This window comes from Antechinus flavipes, chromosome 2, assembly GCF_016432865.1.
Source record: "Antechinus flavipes isolate AdamAnt ecotype Samford, QLD, Australia chromosome 2, AdamAnt_v2, whole genome shotgun sequence".
Taxonomy (NCBI): domain Eukaryota; kingdom Metazoa; phylum Chordata; class Mammalia; order Dasyuromorphia; family Dasyuridae; genus Antechinus; species Antechinus flavipes.
Window position 1 is genome coordinate 537,551,067 of NC_067399.1, and position 22,925 is coordinate 537,573,991.

Genomic DNA, 22,925 nt, shown 5'->3' on the forward strand with positions numbered 1-22,925 from the left:
GACATCCTATGAACTCTGTGGTCTTTTGTTCATCAGCCTCAATACAGGTCAAAACTGATTTGAAATTCTGGGTTTCATAATTAAAGACAGATGTGGTAAACAGAGATGAGAGGGATGCAAATTCACAGAGTTTAAAAGACATGAAATTGGCCAGGAGGAGAGAAGACTGGGGAGTGACATTGAAATGATCTTTAACTCTCTGAAAGGTTATTAGAAAGTATTCTCTGAAAAACAGATCAATAGAGAGAGTGGTTTTTAGACTATGCCAAGAGGGACTTAGGTTAGATGCAAAAAAAAGTTTTGTGACAGTGAGTTCGACTAGCGGCTTGAACAGATGGCCAAGAAAGACATAGGAATCTCCTTCCCCGAGGGCATTTAAAAAGGGATTTAATATCCTGAGATGACTATGATTTCTTCCAGCCTAAAGGAAAAGTTCCCTCCAGCCCAAAAGTCTGTGACTTGTTATAGATGCAAATATGGTAAGTTATGATTGCGTGTCTATTTCCTTAGGGTGTCAAACATACATGGATATTATTATTGTCTTGGATGGCTCCAACAGCATCTACCCCTGGGTAGAAGTCCAGCACTTTCTCATCAACATCTTGAAGAAGTTTTACATTGGCCCTGGTCAGATCCAGGTAAGTGCCTAAGGCTGAGAGAAGGGCGCTTGACTCATAGCTATAAAACTTGGGCTCAAGTTCCAACACCAACTAGCAGGATGATTAGCAGCAATTCATGATCTGTGAAACCTCAGTTTTCCTCATCTGTGAAATGGAGATTACAATACCTTCTACTCTGCTCGATCCATAGGATTATTATGGGGTGAATATATAGACTAACAAGACCTATAGAAAAGTCCAAAATACTTTTCTATTCAGAAATGTCCTCTTTGTTTCTGGGCAAGGCTCAGGATTGTGCAAACTGACTTTTCCCAAATCCACCAACTGATCCAGTTCTATCTGGTAGGATAATCGCATAGCCATAGAAAAGGATCACTAGGAAAGGAGATGGATTAAGGAAGAAATTAGTCCTAATAACTCAAGATATTTGAAAAATCGGAGTCATTATCCTCAGTCAGGATGACACAGCCCCTCCAATACAGAGTTCTCTCTCTGATGAGGACACCAGAAGACAGACTGAAGAAGTCACTGCATTATCCATAGCACAGATTAGGGCTATGCTAAGGACAATCCTAATTATCCTTAGCTACCCTGCATGGCTCTCTCAAGCAGCTAGGTGGCACAGTGGAGAGAGTGCCAAGCCTGGAGTCAAGAAGACTCACTTTCCTGAGTTCAAATCTACCTTCAGACACTAGCTGTGTGACCCTGAGCAAGTCATTTAATCTATTTGCCTCAGTTTCCTCATCTGTAAAATAAGCTGGAGAAGGAAATGGCAAACCACTCCAGTATCTTTACCAAAAAAGCCCAAATGAAGAGATCATGAAGAGTCAGATACACAGCTGAAGAACAACATTGCTCTATGAGCCAGGCATCTATGTAAACTTTGGAGTTTTTTTCCAAATAACAAGCCTTTTTTCTCTTTCTCTCCCTTCCCCAACTTGAAAAAAAAGAAAGAAAAATAAAACCCAAATAACAAAATACAAACAAAAATATTCCCATACTGGCCAGGTACAAAAATGCATCTTTCTTTAGTCTAGTGCTTCTCTGTCAGAAAGTGGGTAGCATTCCTCATCATCAATCCTCTGGAATTTTAGTTTTTCATTATATTGATTAAAGTTCTTAAATTTTTCAAAGTTCAAGCCTTTTTCTAGTGCCACTTCCAACAAAAAGTCTTTCTGGATTCCCTTGATTTATCAGTGCTCCCCTCTTACTTTTCTATTATTATTTTTATAACAAAAAATTATTTTTTATTTATTGATCCATGTATGCTATAATTTTGACCTCAGGAAAAAGCAAAGTCTTTCAAGACAACAACTGCTTGGTTTATGGTGTTTTTCCCTCATCCCATGCCTATCCAAAGATTAACACAGTACCCGACATAGAATAAGTGCCTAATAAATATTTGATGAAATGAATTAAAGTAGTTGATGTTTCCAACCTGTACAGATTCTTAAAATTATAGGATCATAGATCTAAAACTAGAAGAGAGCTCTATGACCATCTAGTCCAAATCTTCCTTCCTCCCTCCCATTTTACAAATAAAGAAACTGAGGTCACACAGTCTATATGATAGGATTTGAACTCAGTTCCTGTGACTATCTACAAAGTCCTTTCTGCAGCCCCTATTCAGCTTCACTACAAAAAATAAGATTTCATTTTTATTTGTCCTAAACTTCTCTTTTTCAAGTTTTAAGGAACTCCTTAAATTCTAGTACTCTGGGATTTGGTAAACAAGTCCATGTTTGTCCATCCTAAGGCTGTAGACTTTATTCCTGTCCCTTCTCAACCTGCTCAGTTAGGCTCTTGGGTCTGTTCTCACTCTCCCATCCTTATCCCCTTGGATATCAGCTGGATCCCTGGCTTTGGAGGGCGGGGGGCCACCAACCTTCCACCACTCCCCAGGGGCACAGAGTCCAGTCAGTCTGAGGGACAATGGGTCACTGCTTCCCTCCCTGACTTCCAGGTGGGCGTGGTTCAGTATGGAGAAGATGTGGTGCATGAGTTTCACCTGAATGACTACAGGTCTGTAAAAGATGTGGTGGAAGCTGCCAGCCACATCGAGCAGAGAGGAGGTACAGAAACCCGGACGGCGTTTGGGATAGAATTTGCTCGGTAAAAGTTCTGATGTGGAATTCAAGAATGTCCTGTTTTCATAAGGCCAAAGGCTACACACATGCACACCTCTTGCACACATGTGCATAGGTACAGTCATACATGCACATACTCTCGCACGCATGTGCACATACATGCACACATGTGCACCCACACATTCACACCCTCTTGCACACATGTGCACTCACACATGCACACACTTGCATACAGATACACTCACACATGCACACACTCTTGCACACAAGTGCATTCAAACATGCACACACTTGCACACAGGTGCACTCACACATGCACACACTCTTGCACACAAGTGCACTTATACATTCACACCCTCTTGCACACATGTGCACTCACACAGACACACACTTGCACACAAGTGCACTCATACATTCACACCCTCTTGCACACATGTGCACTCATACATGCACACACTTGCATACAGATACACTCACACATGTACACACTCTTGCACCCAAGTGCATTCACACATGCACACTCTTGCACACATGTGCACTCACACAGACACGCACTTGCACACAAGTGCACTCATACATTCACACCCTCTTGCACATATGTGCACTCACATATGCACGCACTCTTGCACTCATCACGCATGTGCATACACTCTTGCACACACACAAACATGCACACATACCTGGTGCAGAAAATAAAAGGATGGAGTTCTCTAACTAGTATTGCAGAGTCCTAGCTACAAGCAGCCTCTGAAAGATTGTAGGGGTGGGGAGGTATACAGGTCCTGACACCGAAAGAGCTCCTAGAAACCAACCAGAGAGTCACAGGAGATATTTCCAGAACTAGCACATTCTGCCTCCATCCCATAAAGCAACACACCTCTATATAGGAATACTCCCTTAGGTGGATATATCTCTATATTTGGATATATCGTATTTGTGTTTGTTTTAATTATTTTTTTCACATTAGCATTTGATCCTCATAATAATCCCATTAAGTAGGCAGGTTAAATTCAGAGAATCTGGGGCAATCTGGGGCAAAAGCTATCCAATCCAACCTGTTCCTCTTAAAGATGAGAAAACCTAGACAGAGAAGGGTATATATAGCAAGGACACACCAGTTCAGGATTTAAACCCAGGGTTTTTTAAATTCAAACCCAGCGTTCTCTCCAAGACTCCATGCTACCCCTCCCCATTTTATAGCTGGACACCAGTGAGGCTTCACTGTAGATCTCCTAACTATTACATGTTGGAGACAGAATTTGGGCCCAAGACATCCTTACAACAAGTCTGGCACTTTTGTCAATCAGTGTAATGAAATATCTGCTGACAAGTAGCTGCCCAATCTGGAAGTCTCAAGTAAGGTGTTGGATGACCAGAAGTCCCAGAGGATTCTAACCTCGGAGCTCAGGAGAGCTCCTTTAATCCTTCCTGTCCCTCTCGTTCACCAGCTTCCCTAATCCTGGACTATCACAGCTATTTACCGGCTATATTGACAATCATGTCTAACTAAAACTTTAGACTGAGACTGGTTCTAAGTTATTTCTCAGCAAATAACTTACTTGTGTGAAGACCAAACCACTGACTCACCATCAGGAGAATTTGCCTTGGGAGTTGTTTTGTCAAATGGGGGATGTCTAGTGTTGAGTCATCCCAAGCCTTTCACCAGTTGCCCACTACCCGCGTCCCAGTGACCTGAAGCACACTTGTAGGAGCACACACAGGGAGACTGAGCAAGGGAGCTGAGGTCCTGGGATTGATTTGTTCTATGTTCGGAGCTAATTAGCTCATACCTGAATCAAACCCACTACCTCGGCCTCATTAGCACCAGACTCCAGTTCCCAACAAAGCTCAGACAGATGTTTAGTGTATGACTCACCAGATGTTTTGGATCATTAAAGTGGCTTACAGGGATTGCCATGGTGTATAATCTGCACTTCATGAGAGGTTCAACTATAATTTGCACATTTTCAGCCCTGAATTATATCACATGCCATACTTATAAAGCTAGAAAAACCCTCTCCTCTCCCCTCAAGAGTAGTCATAGCACATATTTTTGTGAATAAGATTTCACTGGAATAAGGTAGTTTTTTATTCTGAGAACCAGGCCAACAATATACTGTGATGGTCCAAGTAAAAAGAGGACTATTTGTTTTCCTTTCAAAATCTGGATTGTATAAAACTTGAGTATGACCTATTAATAATGTTATTTTTCAGGGATATCCATTTTTAAATTCCCTGCAAAAAGATCTCATTTTAAAGAAGGCAGCTCTAGGTCCCAAGATGCTAACAAATAGTTCCTGCAATAATAATAATTCAACTTGATTCAAGAAACATTGATTAATGTCTACTGTGTACAAGGAATTGTGATATGTGCTATAGAAACAAAATGATAAAAAAAAAATCCAAGGTCTTGTAGAAAATAAGCTTCTTAAGTCCAGGAGCTCTCATCCTTGCACTTGTATTCTCAAGGCCAAACACAATTCCTGACACATAATAGGTACTTATTTAAAAAAAACTAGCCAATTCCAATTGGGTAACATCTCTTTCTCTTTTTGCTGAAGCAATCAGTGTTAAATGACTTGTCCAGGATCACACAGCTAGTATGCGTCAAGTACTCAGGTCCTCCTGACTCCAGGACTAGTGTTCTATCCACTGTGCCACCTAGCTAACCCTGTGCTGATACTTTTCAAAGGACTTCCGTACTCATCATTTCCTTTGAACCTACTAACAATCCTGTGAGATAGAAAAGGTAGATGTTGTTATACCCATTTTACAGATGACAAAATATGTTCCAAAGATGCCCAACTAGAAGTTAGGAAATATGACTGCTAGGAGTTGGGAGATGGTGCAATGCTTTGCAAAGAGAGAATTTTTGCATAATATGATTTTATTCAAAATGGCAATGATCTGAAAAACAATGTAGATTCTAGGCCCAATCTGAGATTTATTATCCTTATGACCTGTACAGCATATCAGTGGTCCTCTCTGGACCTCATTAGATTAAAGATCCTCATCTATAAAGTAAAGAAATTAGAATAGAAGATCTCTAAGGCTCCCTCCCTCCTCAGCTCTAACATGCAATGATTCTCTGACTTGCCAAATCTAACACAGTCAATAAAAGGCAGGCCTTCCTTGAACTAAAACCCAGGTCTTCTGATGCCTAATTCCCAGTGCTTAACCTTCTGATGCTCTTCTACTAGGCAGCTAAGTAATGCAGTGGATAGAAGGTTAGACTTGGAGTCAGGGAGAGCTGAATTCAAATGTGATCTCAGGCACTAGCAATGTGACCTTGGGCAAGGTACTTAATCTCTGTCTGCCTCAATTTCCTAATCTATAAAATGGGGATAATAATAGTACTTACTTTCCAGGATTTGGGAGGATAATATAAGAATATTTGTAAAGCAACTTGCAAACCTCAAAGCATTATATAAATGTCATGATTGTACACATTTTAAATAAGTGAGGGTAGAAAGAAAGGTATTTAGGCTCCCAAATATAAGTGATTTGGGACTTTTCTACTAGTTTGGATTTTTTGGATCCCCCTTCCTCATCAATAGTGCAGATAATTAAGAGTTGGCTATGGCCCATTAGCTAATAGTGTGTTTCCAAGACTATATCCAAATGTAAATGTTATTATGGAATAATCGTATTCATCTCCCTTACTCCAAAGCCAACACTTGAGAGTCATGATAGCCCATTGCTTCTGGTTACTGTATCCTCTCATTGCTGAGTCCAGAATTGTGGGGCTGAGAGTTTCTGTCCTATAAAGTTGGCAATCTTTTTGTCCATGTTTCCAAAAGAGAATATTTCTAGGATGTGCTTAAATGCACATTGCTTATGGCTTTCTTTCATGTCTCACATGTTTTAAAATGTGATGATGATCATTTCAGAGATGATCTCATTTGAGAATATACTTTTTAAAAAAAAGATACAAACGGAAGGGGTTAGTAATATTCTCATTTCTTTATAGCTTATCTCCTTGTACTCAGGGACTCACCTGGTACTTCATGAAATGTGACTTGAAGGCACTAGGGGTATTATAATAATAACAATAATAGCTAGTATTTATGTAGGTATTTTAAGGTTTATAAAGTTCTACATATATGTATATATAATTTTTTTAAATAAATATATGTTATAAGGTTTATAAAGTGCTTTACAAATATTATTCTATTTGATCCTCACAACAGCCTTGGAAGACAGGTGCTATTATTATCCCCATGTTAAAAAAGAAGAACACCGAGACAGAAAGCAATGGGGACTTATTTAGGGTCACATAGCTTGTAAGTGCATAAGGCAAGATTTGAACTTTTGTTTTCCAGACTCCAAATTCAGCCCTGTATTCATTGAGACTAGCTGGACATCCCACAGAATAGGTTGAAAAGACCCTATCTATGCCCTTGAGATGCTTAGGGTTTTAGATAGGGCTTGGCAATCTGTGAAATATATGCCAAAGATGACATGAACGGTGATTTCCAGTAGCACAGGAACCAGTTGCCACAATCATGCCATATTTCCCGCTGTTTGCATCAGTATTCCAGGCCCCCTGATTTGTGAAAACTAGGTATCAGTATGTTGTCAGCCCTTTCCTCTTCATCTCCCCACAGTATGACTGAAGGAAACAAATCAGAATCTTGACAAGACTCTTTTAAAGTTTTCTATTCCTATTCCTATTCCTAAAGAAATACTATAAAGTATTTCTATTCTATTCTATTCTATTTTCTATTCTATTCCTAAAGTATTTCTAATTCTAAAACAATTAGATAATCAAGTGGAGACCCTAGTAAAATAATGTATGGGGTCCTCACAATGGTACCACTGATTTCGAATCCACATGATACATGCAACTGCCCACTGTGATAAATGTGTAATATTTCTAGCTTGGCTTCCCAACACCTGCATTTGGCTTAACACTGCAGGTCACCAGATGGTCTTCCAGATGGTTCCAAAAGTGATCGTGGACATAAAAAGTCAGGAGGGAGGTGGGATGGGGCATTATTTGGTGGTTAGAAATCTAGTGATAAGCTTCTCAGAATGTAAGCAGTCTGGCTCTTAGATGACAATAATATGCTCACCACATCTATATTCCCCATTTCATTCCAATTTGTCTTTAATACACCTGCCAAAGGGATTTTCCTCAAGATTTCTGAGGGCAACTAGATGATAACAGTGGAGAGAATATCAGGTCTACAGTCAAGAAGACCTGAGTTCAAAAATCCAGACTCAGATACTATCTTAAGCCTATTTGTCTCAGTTTTCTCATCTCTAAAATGAACTGGAGAAGGAAATGGCATGCTATTTCAGTATTTTTGCCAATAAAACACCAAATGGGGACACAATGAGTCAAACATGACTAAACAACAACAGATCTGAACTTATCTTTTCCCTACTCATTAAGCTCCAGCAGTTCTCTATTGCCTCTAGGATAAAATATAAAACTACTCTGCAAGGTAGTGAGTGCACTCTGCAAGAGTGGAGATAAAACGCTGGCTCTAGAGGAAAGAAAACCTGAGTTCAAAGGCAGCTCCAGACGTTAGCTATATAATACTGGAAGAGTCGCTTAACATCTATTTACCTCCATTTCCTCAATGGTAAAAAATGTAAATAATAATACTATCTACCTCACAGAGTTGCTATGAGGATCAAATGAGATATTTGTAAAGCATTTAGCATAATACCTGGCACATTGTTGTTATTCAGTCTTTTCCTGCTGCTTGTGATCCCATGGACCATACTCTCCAAGGTGTTTCCTTGGCAAAGATACTAATATGGCTAATCATTTCCTTCTCCAGCAGGACTGGGACTGGTACATAGTAGGTGCTTAATAAATGCTTGCTCCCCTCCTCCTCCCTTCACAACTTGGCCCTAACTTCTCTTTCAGCTTCATTGTACTGCCCTTCCTGCATTCTGTAACAAACTGACAAACTGGCCTCTTTTTTGTTCTTCATACATGACAGACCAAGTCTGGTCCCATACTTTGTCACTAGCCATCTTTCTGTCTGAAATATATTCCCTTTTCATCTCTGCCTCAGAGAATTCCCACCTTTCTTCAAGACTCAGCACATGAACCCTTTCCCTCAATTGCTCATTTCTGTCCCTCTCTAAAAATCTAATATCTAACAGTTTACATTACTTTTGTTTTTATTTTGTTTATTTTTATATATGTATGTGCTGTCTTCCTTGTTACTATGCAAGGTCCTTGAGAATAGAGAGTGTTTCATTCTTTATATTTGTATGTGAGGTAGCTAGGGTCTGAAGTCATGAAAATTTTTAATATTTAATAGATATTTAACAGTGGTTAAATGTGGGCAAGCCACTTAATTTGTCTACTTCAGTTCCTCATTTGTAAAGAAAAAAAAGGAGTAATAGCACCTACCTCCCAAGATTGTTATGAGGATCAAATGAGACAATATTTGTAAAATACCTGGCAATAAATTTTTGCATTGATTGATTGGTAGAACCAACCAGAATTTTCAATACATTGTCATAACCTAAAACCTTCTAAACCATAGATTCTTAATCTTCATAAGCTTTTAAATTTTGGGGGGAACTGGATTCCAATATAATTGGTTTTCTTGGTAATCCTATGTATTTTATTTTACACATGGAGTTCATGGGCTTCCCCAGACTGCCAAAGGGGCCCCTGAAGTTAAGAACACTCTTCTAGGGTTACCTCCTCACCACAATGGGGCACCAGAGTTGGATTTTATAGGACAATATAGAATCTTTGTGATTATTTATGTGGGATCACATTCTCATTGCCCTCCTTGTGTCTCTTGAGGACTGGAGGGCCAGATGCCCCATCACTACTCCCCAAGTCCTTCCTCCTCTGACTAGACATTTCTGTTTATAGCTCGGAGGCTTTCCAGAAAGGAGGAAGGAAGGGGGCTAAGAAGGTGATGATTGTTATCACAGATGGAGAATCCCATGACAGCCCAGATCTGGAGAAGGTCATTGAGGACAGTGAGAAGGATAACGTGACTCGATATGCTGTGGCTGTAAGTCTCTTCTGCTCATTCTATCTTCATTCCCATTGAAACTTCCTTCCATCCTGAATTCTATTCTTCTTTGGCCAAGATAGTCCCTCTGATGGGCTGTGTATTAAGAGGAAAGCACCATGGTACTACCTCCAGGTAACACTTGAATTTTAACAAGGGCCTTTTGAGACCTTTGAAGACTCAATTGACTTCAAGATCTCTTGAACTATTCACTTTCTTTGTGACTTCCCAGACCATAAGTTCCTTCCCTGGCCACCACTCCCCTCTATGTATTGCCTTCCCCGTAAGCTCTTTGAGGACAAGGATTTTTTCAATTCACATTTCTTTCCCTAGCACTGAACACACCATAGACCCATAATAAAATGCTTTCCATTCATTCATTCCAAGCCAACAAGGAATCTAATGGTAGGAATTTCGTACAGGTTAGAAGGGGCTAGCTACTACAGCAGGGTAATGATAAAGTACTTTGGAGAAATATCTTTTACATGATTGCATATATCTATTCTATATCAGACCTTGAGGACGGGGAGAGGGGGGAAGGAGAAAAATTTGGAATTCAAAATATTTCAGAAAATGAATATTGAAAATTATCTTTACCTGTAGTTGAAAAAATAAAATACTATTACATGACTTTAAAAAGTATAGCTAAAAACTGGAAAGATGAAAAAAAAAGTCCTTTGGGAGTCCAACTCAAATCATATAATATAAACACCTTCCTGTATATTCTAAATTTAGGACTATCTGCCCATTCTATCTCCTTTCCCTCTAGAGAACAAATTGAAAATCTCCTTTTGTCCTTTATAGGCCAAAACCAAAGACCTTTATAGGCAAAAACCAAGAATGTTTTGTTTTTATTTCTCCATAGAGTTTCTCCTGTTATTTATCCAAACAATATGCTCAAACAAGTAAAAATATAATCTGCAAGACTTCACTAAGGGCAGAAACCTTAGAGGCTTATTTGGAAGTCAGAGATACTGGATTTGAATCCCATACTTTTTATCCCTAATTATTTGATCTATGCAAGTCACTGAACCTGTATAATAATAATAATGGGTAATATCTATAAAGCTCTTACTATGTGTCAGGTACTGTGCTACGCACTTTATAATTATAATCACATTTTATCCTCATAAAAACCTTGGGAGGTAGGTGCTATTATTAACCCCATTTTACAGATAAGGAAGATGAGGATTAAATGACCATTCAGAATCACATAGGTAGTATCTGCTATACCACCTAGCTATTCTCTGAGCATATGTCCTAATTTTTAAACTGTAGGAATTGAACAGATAATTTCTGGGCTCTCCTTCAGTTCTAGAATCCTTTGTTTCTATCATGTTTCTAAATCCGCATTCCTATGATTCTATGATCCTATGGATCCTTAATCTCCTGGCATTTCAGCCTAATATCAACATCACCTCTTTTAGAACCCATAAGCTGGGGGAAAGGGGGGGGGAGAATCAAATCCTCCCAGCTTGCTCAAAGAGCTATGGGAATGGGGGCATTGAGAGACCAAGCTGTGTTATTTACCTTCCCTAACCCCCTTGTAGGTCCTTGGCTACTACAACCGAAGAGGCATCAACCCAGAAGCCTTTCTGAATGAAATCAAATACATAGCCAGTGACCCAGATGACAAGCACTTTTTCAATGTCACAGATGAGGCAGCTCTGAAGGATATTGTGGATGCACTGGGGGACAGGATTTTCAGCTTGGAAGGTAGGTGATACCAGTCCCCAGGATATACCTTAAGTAAGTAAGCATGTATCAGTGGACCTTCATTTGAATACACCCAAGTAGGGAAAGGTGAATTTAAAAGCAGATTTATTTAGAAGGGCTAGGATTTTGTAATCTGCATTACAAGGAAAAGACATTCTCACTTTTCTGAAGAAGTATTCTGCAGGATTTTTTTTTATAACTGGATCTCCAGTTATATAACATTAAAAATAGGATTTAATTTCTACAACTCCAAATTAGATGAAAGTAGTATATTGGGGCTAGTCACAGGGCAGAGAAGAGATACAAAAGGAATAGTTCTCAAGACAATGTCCTTGCCCTTGAGAAGCTTATAATCTAAGCTGAGTGATAGGGCAAACATGAGTTGCTAATGAATAGACCCTGCTTGTTTAACAAACATACTGCAAATTACACATCCATATGAGTATTTTCCTCTTCAAAAAAGTCACTTCCAGAGGCTACATACTTATTCCTATAGTAGTTGCTGCTATTCTTGTTACTCATTCATGTCCAACTCTTCATGAACCCATTTGGGGTTTTCTTGGCAAAGCTATTGAAGAGGTTTGTCATTTCACTCTCCAGCTCATTTTACAGATGAGGAAATGAGGCATGTAGGGTTACGTGACTTGACCAGAATCACACAGCCAGTAAGTCTCTGAGGACAGATTTGAACTCACAAAAAATAATATGCAAACATCTTAGCATCAGATCAAGCACTCTATCCACTGCACCACTTAACTGGGAAAAGATATGGTAAACCATTCTAGTGTCTTTGCCAAGAAAACCCCAAACGGGGTCACAAAGAATAAGAAATGACCAAACAAAAACAATAAAGCTTCTTAAAGTCATGTCCGAAATTTTCAAAGTAGTGATAAACAAAAATGATATTTTGAGAGATCTATAAACAGCTGTAATGTGATTTGAAAATAACTGATTTCTATTACTGACAAAGTCACAGGTACTGCTAATAATACTATAGTGTGTTACTTTCATTATTACATTAAAGGAAATGCCAAATGTCAGTTAGAGGTGCATGAAAATTAAGATGTTGGGGTTTTTTCCCCTATCCAAGTTCATGAACCCCCTGAAATCTTTCCACATATACTGATGGGGTCTGTGAACTAAATGGTCCCCTTCTATCTCTGACATTCTGGAATTCTACATTCAAAGTGACATAGTTTATGAGTGGCAAGGCTGGTACTAGACCCCAGGTGCTTTCTAGGCTTAACCATGTCACCCCCAATTCAGTTAGTACCAGTGGCTCCCTATTACTTTCAGGATCAAATATAAAATCCTATGTGTGACATTTAAAAGTTTTAAAACCTAACCCCTTCCAGCCTTTTCAGTCTTCTTACATTGGATGCCCCTCGCCATAGTCTATCGTGTAGCCAAATTGAATTACACTGGTGTTCCTCCTACATAATTCTCCATCTGCCACTCCATGTATTTAAGCTGTCTGTCCCCAATGCTTAGAAAGCTGTCCATGCTCACCCCTAGTCCTAGCTTCCCTGTTTTCCTGCAAGACTGAACTTAAACCTTGGCTTCTCTAGGAGGCCTTTCCCTTTTCTAGTCTCACCCCATGGCCCTCACTCTTGGTCTCTTTCCTCTGAGAGTACCTTCCATTTACACTGTATATATCATATATGTACATATTATCTCCATGTTTTCTCCCCATTAGAAGACTAATTCTTTGAGAATGGGGACCATGTTTTTTGCTCTTTGTATCCAAAGCACTTAGCTCTTCATAAATAATTGTTGATTAATAGACTGATTCAGTCCTACAAGCCACTGAAACCTCCTGACCTGGGAAATGGTTTAATGGATGTAAACAATGGAAGAGGTCTGAGACTTCAGGGTACCTATAAAAGGGATGGTCCAAAGAAGCTGAGGCTTTGTACAGTGAGCTTTCTAATTTTTCTCTTCCTAGGTACTGTCATGCATTAAGGTTTCCAGCTAAAACCCCTACACCCCGCCCTGGAGAATATAAATCCAGATTTATATTCTTAGTATGTTAGTGCTCTTGGGACTAGAACACCGGGAACCAATCACCCTTAGACAAAGTCCCAAACATCTCCCATGGAAGTTATAAAGCAGTATACTGGATCAACTTCCCCTGATACTAGGCTTAATGTTCCACTCCTCCTCCTTTAGGTACCAACAAGAATGAAACATCCTTTGGACTAGAAATGTCACAGACGGGATTTTCTTCACATGTAGTGGAGGTAAGGGCTTGGAATATCCCTTTAAGACTGTTTTTCTCTCTTTTTAGTCCCTCTGGATCTCCCTTCTCTCTCCTCCTTTTCCCACCACATTTCATCAGGGAACTGGTAATGCTCAGCAACCACTGGGATGGCAGATGATACTTGATGCAAAGGGGGAAAAAATCCCCACTGGATATGGAGTGAATAAACCTGGGTTCAAATTCCAGGTATGCCCTACAATCTATGTGATCTTCAGTAAAGATCCCTTACCCGAGTCTCAGTTTCCTCCTTTTAAAGTCAATGGATTTATACCAAACGACTTGGAATTTCCTTTCCAACTCTAAACATAAGCTTCTATACTGATTCCCACTCTGTATACATGTCTATGTGCCATATGTGTGTCCTTTGGGTTCACAAATACCTAATAGATATATATAATAGATATGAATTCCTATATGGGCTCTGTGTGCATATCCTTGGGCATATCCTTGGTACAAATATGTTGTGTACCTTACTCCCCTTGATTATATATTTAATGTGTCGCTGTCCGAGGTATGTTTTTATATTCTATCTTTATTTTTGTACTCCTGTGGGCAAGAGTCTATCATTTTTCAGAGAAATTATAATAACTTACATAAATGCTGCTCTATTCATCTAAAAATATTTTCATTCATTCTCTCATTTGATCCTTGCTATAACTCTGTGGGGTATTTTTTTTTGGTGGTGGTGGTTTATTTCAATAGGGTAAGAAATGCCTTCTACCAATGCATATCAGCAATATTCTGCAACTCGTGGTCTTAAATCATCTCAACAAACATTGAGGAGTTAAAACAACTTGCCCTGGTTTACACAGCCAATATAGCTCAGAGGCAAGATCTGAACTCAAGACTTCCCATTTCTGAAGTCAGTTGTCTATCTATTATGTCACGTTACTTATCATGATGATAATCTAATCCAATAAATATTTATTAAGTTCCTGCTATGTGTCATGCACTGTGCTAAGTGCTAGGGAGTCAATTAACAAAAAGACAATTCTTACTTTCAAGGAGCTTATGACCTAATTGGATGAGGAGATGGAGGCAGGAAAATGGGAGGAGAAATGAGACACCAAAGGGTACCCAGTACTGGGGCATCTTGTTCCATGAAGTTGAAACCAGGCAAAACAGCAAGTACAAAGCAGAGTAAACTGAAAGTCCAGTTTCTATCCTCTATAAAGGAAGGCATTGGGAGGAGTTTTATATTTCACTCATCAGCCATTCTAACAGAGGGGAGAGGAAGGTGATATCAATCAAGGCTTGAGTTAGTGGTGAGATTAGAAGTGATGAGTTTAAACTGGGAGAAACATCATGATCTGTAGAATTGAAAGAGGGCAAAGCAGGAGATGCAAAATGGAGTGATTAAAAGGATAGCTAGCATTTATATAGCACCTGCTATATACCAGACACTGTGCTAAACCTTTTATAAATGTCATCTCATTTGATCCTCACAAAGTATTTAGAGCACAAGTTACTGTTCCCTTCAACAGATGCTCCTCAAACTTAAGTTTGAGAATTTTAGGTGATCTCCTAAAAGGTAGAACTAAGTACATAGAATCTAAGTCTTTTGACTCAAGACTGCATCATTCATCAGTGCCTGAAATTGTAGGAGGTGAACTTTTGCCATTATTTCAAGTGAGATCTGAATAGGAATTCCTAAATTGATGAGAGGGGAAACTGCAATGCCCACAATTCAGTGGGCAGATAACCAAAGGATACAGCATTTCCAGGTTTTCTTCCATATCCAAAATGCCTCAGTGCTTTCATCCACTGAATTAAAAATGTAAATTGATCTCTAAAAACAATAATAAATTAGGTTTAGGTTTGCTTTGAATTTTTAAAATATGTCCATAACTCTTTTAATGAATGGAAAGATAAAGAATTTGTTAAGTTCTTATTATGTGCCAAGCACCATACTAAGAGCTGGCCTTTGCCCCCAAGAAGCTTTCAGATCTACATATCTTTTTATGGGTAGGGCCAGGCATTGTCTCAATTTTACAGATGAGGAAACCAAGACTAAGATACTCAGCATCACAGAGAAATTTCCTCTTGGCTCCGAGTCCAATGCTCTTTGAGGAGACCCAACAAGTAAAATATATAGATACAGCAACTTCTACCTGAACCACTTTTTTCCTTAAATCCTCCTAAGCCAGAAAGATCAAACTTAAGGGCTATTAATATGGAGTGCTCGGTGGTGGCAAGCTTTGCTGAAGCTCACTGGAGGATGAAACATTTCAAAAAGTCCCAAAGCTCCAGCTTTGCCTATTTCACATACCCACACACACCCACACACCCACACACACACACACACACACACATTTTGTGTCAGCTCTTCCTTTGGAGCCCTGACTCTCTTCTTCCTCCTATGCTCACAAATCATCATATCAAAGACCCTTCTGCATAAAGTTTGTTCTTGGTGCCCTCTCACTTTCTCCTCCTATTATCTGCTCACCAAACTTTTGGTTCTTGTATTGAGGATGTTATTGAGTCCACTGCAGTATTATTGCCTTAGTGATTGTGGGCAATTCCCACTATTAGTTTATAAGGATTTGAAGAGAAAGAAGTGCTTTTTCATTAGGGACCCTTCAATTATTTTAAAGGGGCAAGGGCTTACAAAATCACTAGAATGAAGCTTTAAAGATGTACAGTTTCTGGCATTGTTATAGGTCTTAGAGAAGATATTTTTAGCACTCCTCAAACCCTACCACATAGCCACCAGCTATTCTATCTGCTCTTTAAAGGCCTTCCCTAACACTAGAATGTCAGCTTCTCAAATATCCACTTGGCCTAGTAACCCAAGAGAAGAAACTAGGCAGACCAGTGGGAAATCTAGGCTTTTGGCTCTAGTCAGAGGGAAAATATGAGTCTAAACATATCTATCCTTTGGCTGAGCCAACAACTCCCATCTTCATTGGAAGTGATTGAGAGATGCACTCTTGAAATGAATTCCTGGAAATGAATTAAAGGATTCAGAAACTGATTCTATTTGGAACCTGATTAGAGGCCCAAATATCTCTTAAATAATACTAAGAACGGCAAAAAAAAAAAAAAAAAAAAAAAAAAAAGACATTCCTTTGTGGAGAAATCGCAAAGGACAATAGAAAAGTGATTATCACGTTAATACAAATAGGTATTCCTTATGTGTGTAAAACATTATTTGTTACAAAGGACTTTCACAAATATTATTTCTTTTAATCAATCAATCAGCATTTATCAAACACCTACTATATGACAATGTGCTTAAATGCAGAGGTTCCTGCTCTCAGGGAGCTTACAGTCTATAGAGAGAAGGTAAAACTACTCAGCTCCTATTTTTATTTCATTTTGTCCAACAAGAACAGTCTTCAAACTATAAATGAAATAGGGAAAAAAGAAATTGTAGCCCAGAATAGAAAAGTAAAAGTAAAATAGTAAAATAGTAAACTGTCCTCAAGCCACTTTGAATGATTTTAAATTTCCATTTCCAGGGGAATTAAATCTCAGACCTCTAAAGGAATTTATATCTCAGAGAATTTACAGTCTCAGAGGCCCTACTTGTAATCTTTTTATGAGCTCAAATCTACTACTGTTAGTCTTTGAGAAGTTACTTAAAATAGGAGGGAGGAAAGTCCCAATTTGAAAAAAAAAAAAGGAGAAAAAGTTAATTTAAATTAACTTTAAATTGCACTCAATCTTGATGTCAATCTCTTATATAATTCTGGAACAAAATATTAAACAAATAGTTTGCAAGCATTTGGAAAAATAACATGATGATCACCAGGAGCCAACATCTAATACCAGATTATTCAGGCTATTTTGTACAATAATAAATTGCTTCCCCTTAGAAATATTCAAGTAAAATCAGGAAGTTCATCCATCAAGGATTCTATATATCAGCTAATATACTCAATCAATCAATAGACACATATTAAAAACCGACACTGCTAGCAGCTAGATTCAAAAACAATAGGAAATTTATTAGCCTCAAGATGCTTAGGCCAGAGGAGGATAACATGTACATAAAGAAAAATATTCAAAATAGATACAAAGTAATCTTGCAAAATGCTGAACAAGGGCACTTGAGCAGAGATAAACTGGGAAGTCGTTCCTGACATAAATGACAATCTGGCATTGGAGAGTTGAGAGGGAGAAAGAGCCTTTGTAAAGGCATGAAGATAGGACATAAAGTGCTAGGACAGCCAGCACTTTACAAAAATGCAAAGCACCTTTGCTTCTCACAATAAACCTAGGAAGTAGATATACAAGAGATTAAGTGACTTGCCCTGCTAGTAGTGCCTGATTGAACTCAGACCTATTAGAACTCAGATAAAGTGTTCTAATTCCTTTACCTAACTGGGGGATGGATGAGAATGAGGGAGTATTTTAAGGTGGAAGGAGAAACAGGAAGTTAGGAAGTAGAATCAAGCTTCCTCTACATCACAACTACAACATGCAAGTTGTAGCATCTCTGGTGTGAAAACTTGCCCAGTTCAGTGCTACTCATTTGCCTTTGGTGTCTACCTTTTCTTTCTGGACATTTGCAGTATTTTTTTCCTTGATCTGGTAGTTCTGAAATTTGGCCATAATGTTCCTTGGAGTTTTTATTTTGGGAACTCTTTCCTAAAGTGATCATGGATTCTTTCAATCCTACAGTGCCCTTTGGTTCCAGGTTATCAGAATTATTTTCCTTGATAATTTCTTGAAAAAGGCTATCCAGTTCCTCCTTTTGATTACGGCTTTCAGGGAGTCTAATGATTCTGACATTGTCTCTCCTGGATCTATTTTCCAGATTGGTTGTTTTTTCCTTGAGATATTTTACACCTTTTTTTTTTCATTCTTTTGAATTTGTTTGATTGATTCTTGATGTCTCATAGAGTCATGAACTTCCATTTGCCCAATTCTGACTTTTAAGGAGTTGTTTTCCTCAATAAGCTTTTGTACTTCCTTTTCCATTTGGCCAATTAAACTTTTTAAGGAATTGTTTTGTTCAGTGTTTTTTGAAGTCTCATTTCCACTTAGCTAATTCTACTTTTTCAGCAGTTGTTTTCTTTTTCCAACCTATTGACTCTTCATAATTTTATCATTCATTTCTTTTCCAATTTTTCTTCTATCTCTCTAATATAATTTATAAGTTCCTTTTTGAGTTCTTCTAGGAGTTCTTTCTGGGCTTGAGACCACTTCCTGTTCTTCTTTGGAGTTTTTCCCACAAGTGTTTTGACATTGTTGTCATCTTCTAAGTCTATGTCTTGATCTTCCCACCAAAATCACTTTCTATGTTCAATTTTTTTAGCTTAAAAAATTTTTATTTATTTATTTATTATAGCTTTTAATTTACAAAACATATGGATAGGTAATTTTTCAACAATGACCCTTGCAAAACCTTCTGTTTCAACTTTTACCCTCCTTCCTCTTACCCCTTCTCCTAGATGGCAGGTAGTCCAATACATGTTAAATATGTTGAAGCATATGTTAAATCCAATAAATGTATAAATATTTATATAGTTATCTTGCTGCACAAGGAAAATTGGATCTAGAAAGAAAGAAAAAAAAACCTGAGAAGGAAAACAAAAATGTAAGCAAACAATAACAGAAAGAGTGGAAATGCTCTGTTGTGGTCCACACTCATTTCCCATAGTTCTCCTCTGGGTATAGCTGATTCTCTTCTTTACTGAACAATTGAAACTGGTTTGAATCATCTCATTGTTGAAGAAGCAACGTCTATCAGAATTGATGGTCCTATAGTCTTGTTATTGCTGTGTATAATGATCTTCTGTTTCTGCTCATTTCACTTAGCATCAATTCATGTAAGTCTCTCCACCTCTCTGAAATCTTCCTGCTGGTCATTTCTTATAAAACAATAATATTCCATTACATTCATCTACCATAATTTATTTGGCCATTCTTTAATTGATGGGCATCCACTCAGTTTCCAGCTTCTAGACACTACAAAGAAGGCTGCCACAAACATTTTGGCACATACAGGTCCCTTTCCCTCCTTTAAGATCTCTTTGGGATATAATGTCAGTAGTAACACTGCTGGTTCAAAGGGTTTGCACAGTTTGATAACTTTTTGAGCATAGTTCCAAATTGCTCTCCAGAATGGTTAGATTCATTCACAATTCCACCAACAATGTATCAGTGTCCCAGTTTTCCCACGTCTCCTCCAAGATTCTTCATTATCTTTTCCTATCATCTTAGCCAGTCTGACAACTATGTAGTGGTATCTCAGAGTTGTCTTAATTTGCATTTCTCTAATGAATAATAATTTGGAGCACCTTTTCATATGATTAAAAATAATTTCAATTTCTTCATCTGAAAACTCTGTTTACATATAAGGTAAAACTTTTAAAATTGTTTTTTATGCAGCTTTTTTTGGCCTTTTCCCTTTCTTTAGATTTGAGCTTTGCTCCCAGGGTAAAAGGGGCACTATCTCAAGCTTCTTATATCAGGGCCCTGACCTGGTGTTGCATGGGATTCACAGGGGCCATGATGGCTGAAAAAGATGCTGTTGACTACTTAAAAGTTTGGTCAGACATCAAAAATGTCCAGGCTATCCACTATATCCCAGATCATTACCTGTCATCTTGACTTTTGTCTTGCCACTGGACTTGGATGATTCTGGAAGAAAAAATGAAACTAAAAACTTTATGCAACTCTACTTCATTTAAAATAAATTCAGGCCAAGTCAAAACATCACCTTGTGATGTCCCTGGTCTAAAGTAGGAACTATGAGAGGCAAGTCCTGATGATTAAGTCCTATTCATATCAGAACATGTTTATTTGTTTTTTTAATTTTTATTCTATTTTGTTTTTTTAAACCAATAAGCATTGTTTTTCTCCCTCAAACTGGAAAGAAGACAAACAAAATCTTTGTAACAAATATGCAGGGTCACACAAAACAAATTTCCACACTGACCATGCCCATAAATGCATATCACACAAATATATGAGCTTTGAAAGGTATTAAGACTGAGGCAGCTAGATGGTGCAGTAGATACAGTATTGGCCTTCAAGTCAGGAGGATATGAATTCAAATCTGATTTCAGATATTTAACAAATTTACTAGCTGTGAAACCCTAAGCAAGTCACTTAATTCTGATTGGCTTTAAAAAAAAAAAAAAAGGTACTAGGGCCTATTAGGCCCTGTTCCAAATATTAGCCCCTGCTGCTTCTCCTTCCACAATTATGGAACTGAAGGTTTTTTTTTTTTTCATCTCTGGAAATTCTTCAATAAAATTCAAGTGCTCTTAAGGGAGAGGGGAGAGAAGTATGATTGAAGGATCTCATCCTATTGGTTCTCAGTTAGCAGGTATTAGCAGGCACAAAATCAAAATAAGAATTGGAAGGAAAGGGTGTTTTGGCGATCTGGGAACTGGAAGACTCCAAAGCTTTGTCTATTTCACATTTCTGTAGAAAGTAATGATGCATCCTGTATGAGCTAAATTGACCTAATCATCAGCTTGTTTAGAAAAATGATCCTTTCCCAACCAATTAATCATTAGCATCTGGGACAAAATCCATCCTCATAAAACAAATTTCCTTCTTCTGATGAGTTTGTGTGATAATAGAGATTTATGGACACCACATCATGAGTGTATAAACATAGTTGAGTCTAAGTTAAGCTCATGATTAAAAGGAAATTATTTAACAGTCTCATGGCTAATAGCCAGATTGCAACACATACACATCCCATCTCCTTAACCTCTCCTATTGGAAACAGCAACTGATAGAACATTACAAACAAAAAGAACATTTAAAACCATCTTATTTAAACTAATCCCTCTAGTTTGTCATTTACAATTCTTCATATCCTGGTCCAAACTATCTTTCTAGACATAGTGGATTGAATGTATGTGATGATCCAACCAATCAGTCATTTTCAGTCAAGTCTTATTCTTTATGACCCGAATTAGGTTTTCTTGGCAAACAGGTTTGCCATTTTCATGTCCACTGTATCCCCATTTTACAGATGAGGTACTGAAGCAAATAAGCTCCTCCCAAAAAAATTAAAATGTAATTGGGAAATCGATTTTTAAAAAATAAATAAAAACACAACATAGATGTTTCTTTTTGATTTTCCAAGTGCAGCTCATAGCAACCCATTCCTATTTTGAATTTGACAAAACTGATCTAGTCTGATTTTTTCATTTTACAGCTTTAGAAACTGAGACCTAGAGAAGTTAAACTACTTTACCCAAAGATACATAGGTAATAAGTATCACAACTGGAATTTAAACCCAAGGTTTATGATTCCAAATCCAATGATGTTGGATTTTATTTTTTTCATATTGAGTCGGAAGTCTTTGTAATATACATTTCACCCTTCATTCCCTGCCCTTATGGCTCACTGACTTCTCAACAAAGTGCAGAAAAGAAAGCATGTGGACTCTCCATAAATTATCAGAATCATCAGGTCTCAGAGTTAGAAGGAACTTCACAGGCCATCTAGTACATTTGAACAAGAATCCTCTCTATCATCCACTTAACAAGTGTTTTTGCTACAAGATTTCTAATAAAAAAGAAGCCACCACTTTCTGTGGCAGTTCATCCCACTCTTGCTTAGGGATTCCAGGAAGGTTTTCCTTAAATCAAGCCTGAATTTGATTTCTTGCTGCTCCCACTCACTGCTGTCAATTCCATGCTTGGGAGCCAAACAGAACAAATCTGACCTTTCTTCTGCATAATAGCATTTCAAAATCTTGAGGAACAGATTTCATGTCCTCTTTAAGTCTTCTCTTCTCCAGGCTAACCATCTCTAGTTCTATGAAGTTATCCTCAGATGGATGAACTCGGATCCCATCACCATCTTAGTTTCCTTCTTATGGACACTTTTCAGCTTGTCAATGTACTTCCTAAAAGATGGCACCAAAACAAAACACAATACTCTTGATTTGACCAATGTTATCAATTCCCAAATCCTGAACACTGGGATTGCATTCACTCTTTGGATACCTGGTCACCTTTCCATTAAATGAAACTAAATCTAGTCCTCAGATCTTTTTTTCAAAGAAACTACTAAGTAGCTATGCCTTCTCCCTCTTATAAGAGGCAGTTTGGTATAGGGACCGAGGGCTACAGTTAGGAAGATCTGAGATCCTACCAGTAATATTTATCTAGCTATGTCATTTTGAGCAAATTACACAAAAATTTGCGTCTTAGCTTACCTGGACAGTAAAGTGATAAAGTAGATAGAGTACCAGTCCTGAAATCAGGAAGACTCATCTTTCTAAGTTCAAATACAGTCTCAGATACTTATTAGATATGTGACACT

At 38.1% G+C, this 22,925-nt stretch overlaps 1 protein-coding gene across 1 annotated transcript in view; it reads left to right on the plus strand.

The window, feature by feature from the left end:
* The first annotated feature begins 524 nt into the window (after window positions 1–524).
* The window catches only part of ITGA11 (integrin subunit alpha 11), a 72,757-nt gene continuing 50,356 nt past the window's right edge, over window positions 525–22,925 (plus strand). The window contains exons 1-5 of the mRNA XM_051973792.1: window positions 525–638; window positions 2,584–2,732; window positions 9,561–9,705; window positions 11,256–11,421; window positions 13,591–13,661. Coding sequence (XP_051829752.1) covers window positions 525–638; window positions 2,584–2,732; window positions 9,561–9,705; window positions 11,256–11,421; window positions 13,591–13,661 — 645 coding nt within the window. The remainder of the gene's footprint in view (window positions 639–2,583; window positions 2,733–9,560; window positions 9,706–11,255; window positions 11,422–13,590; window positions 13,662–22,925) is intronic.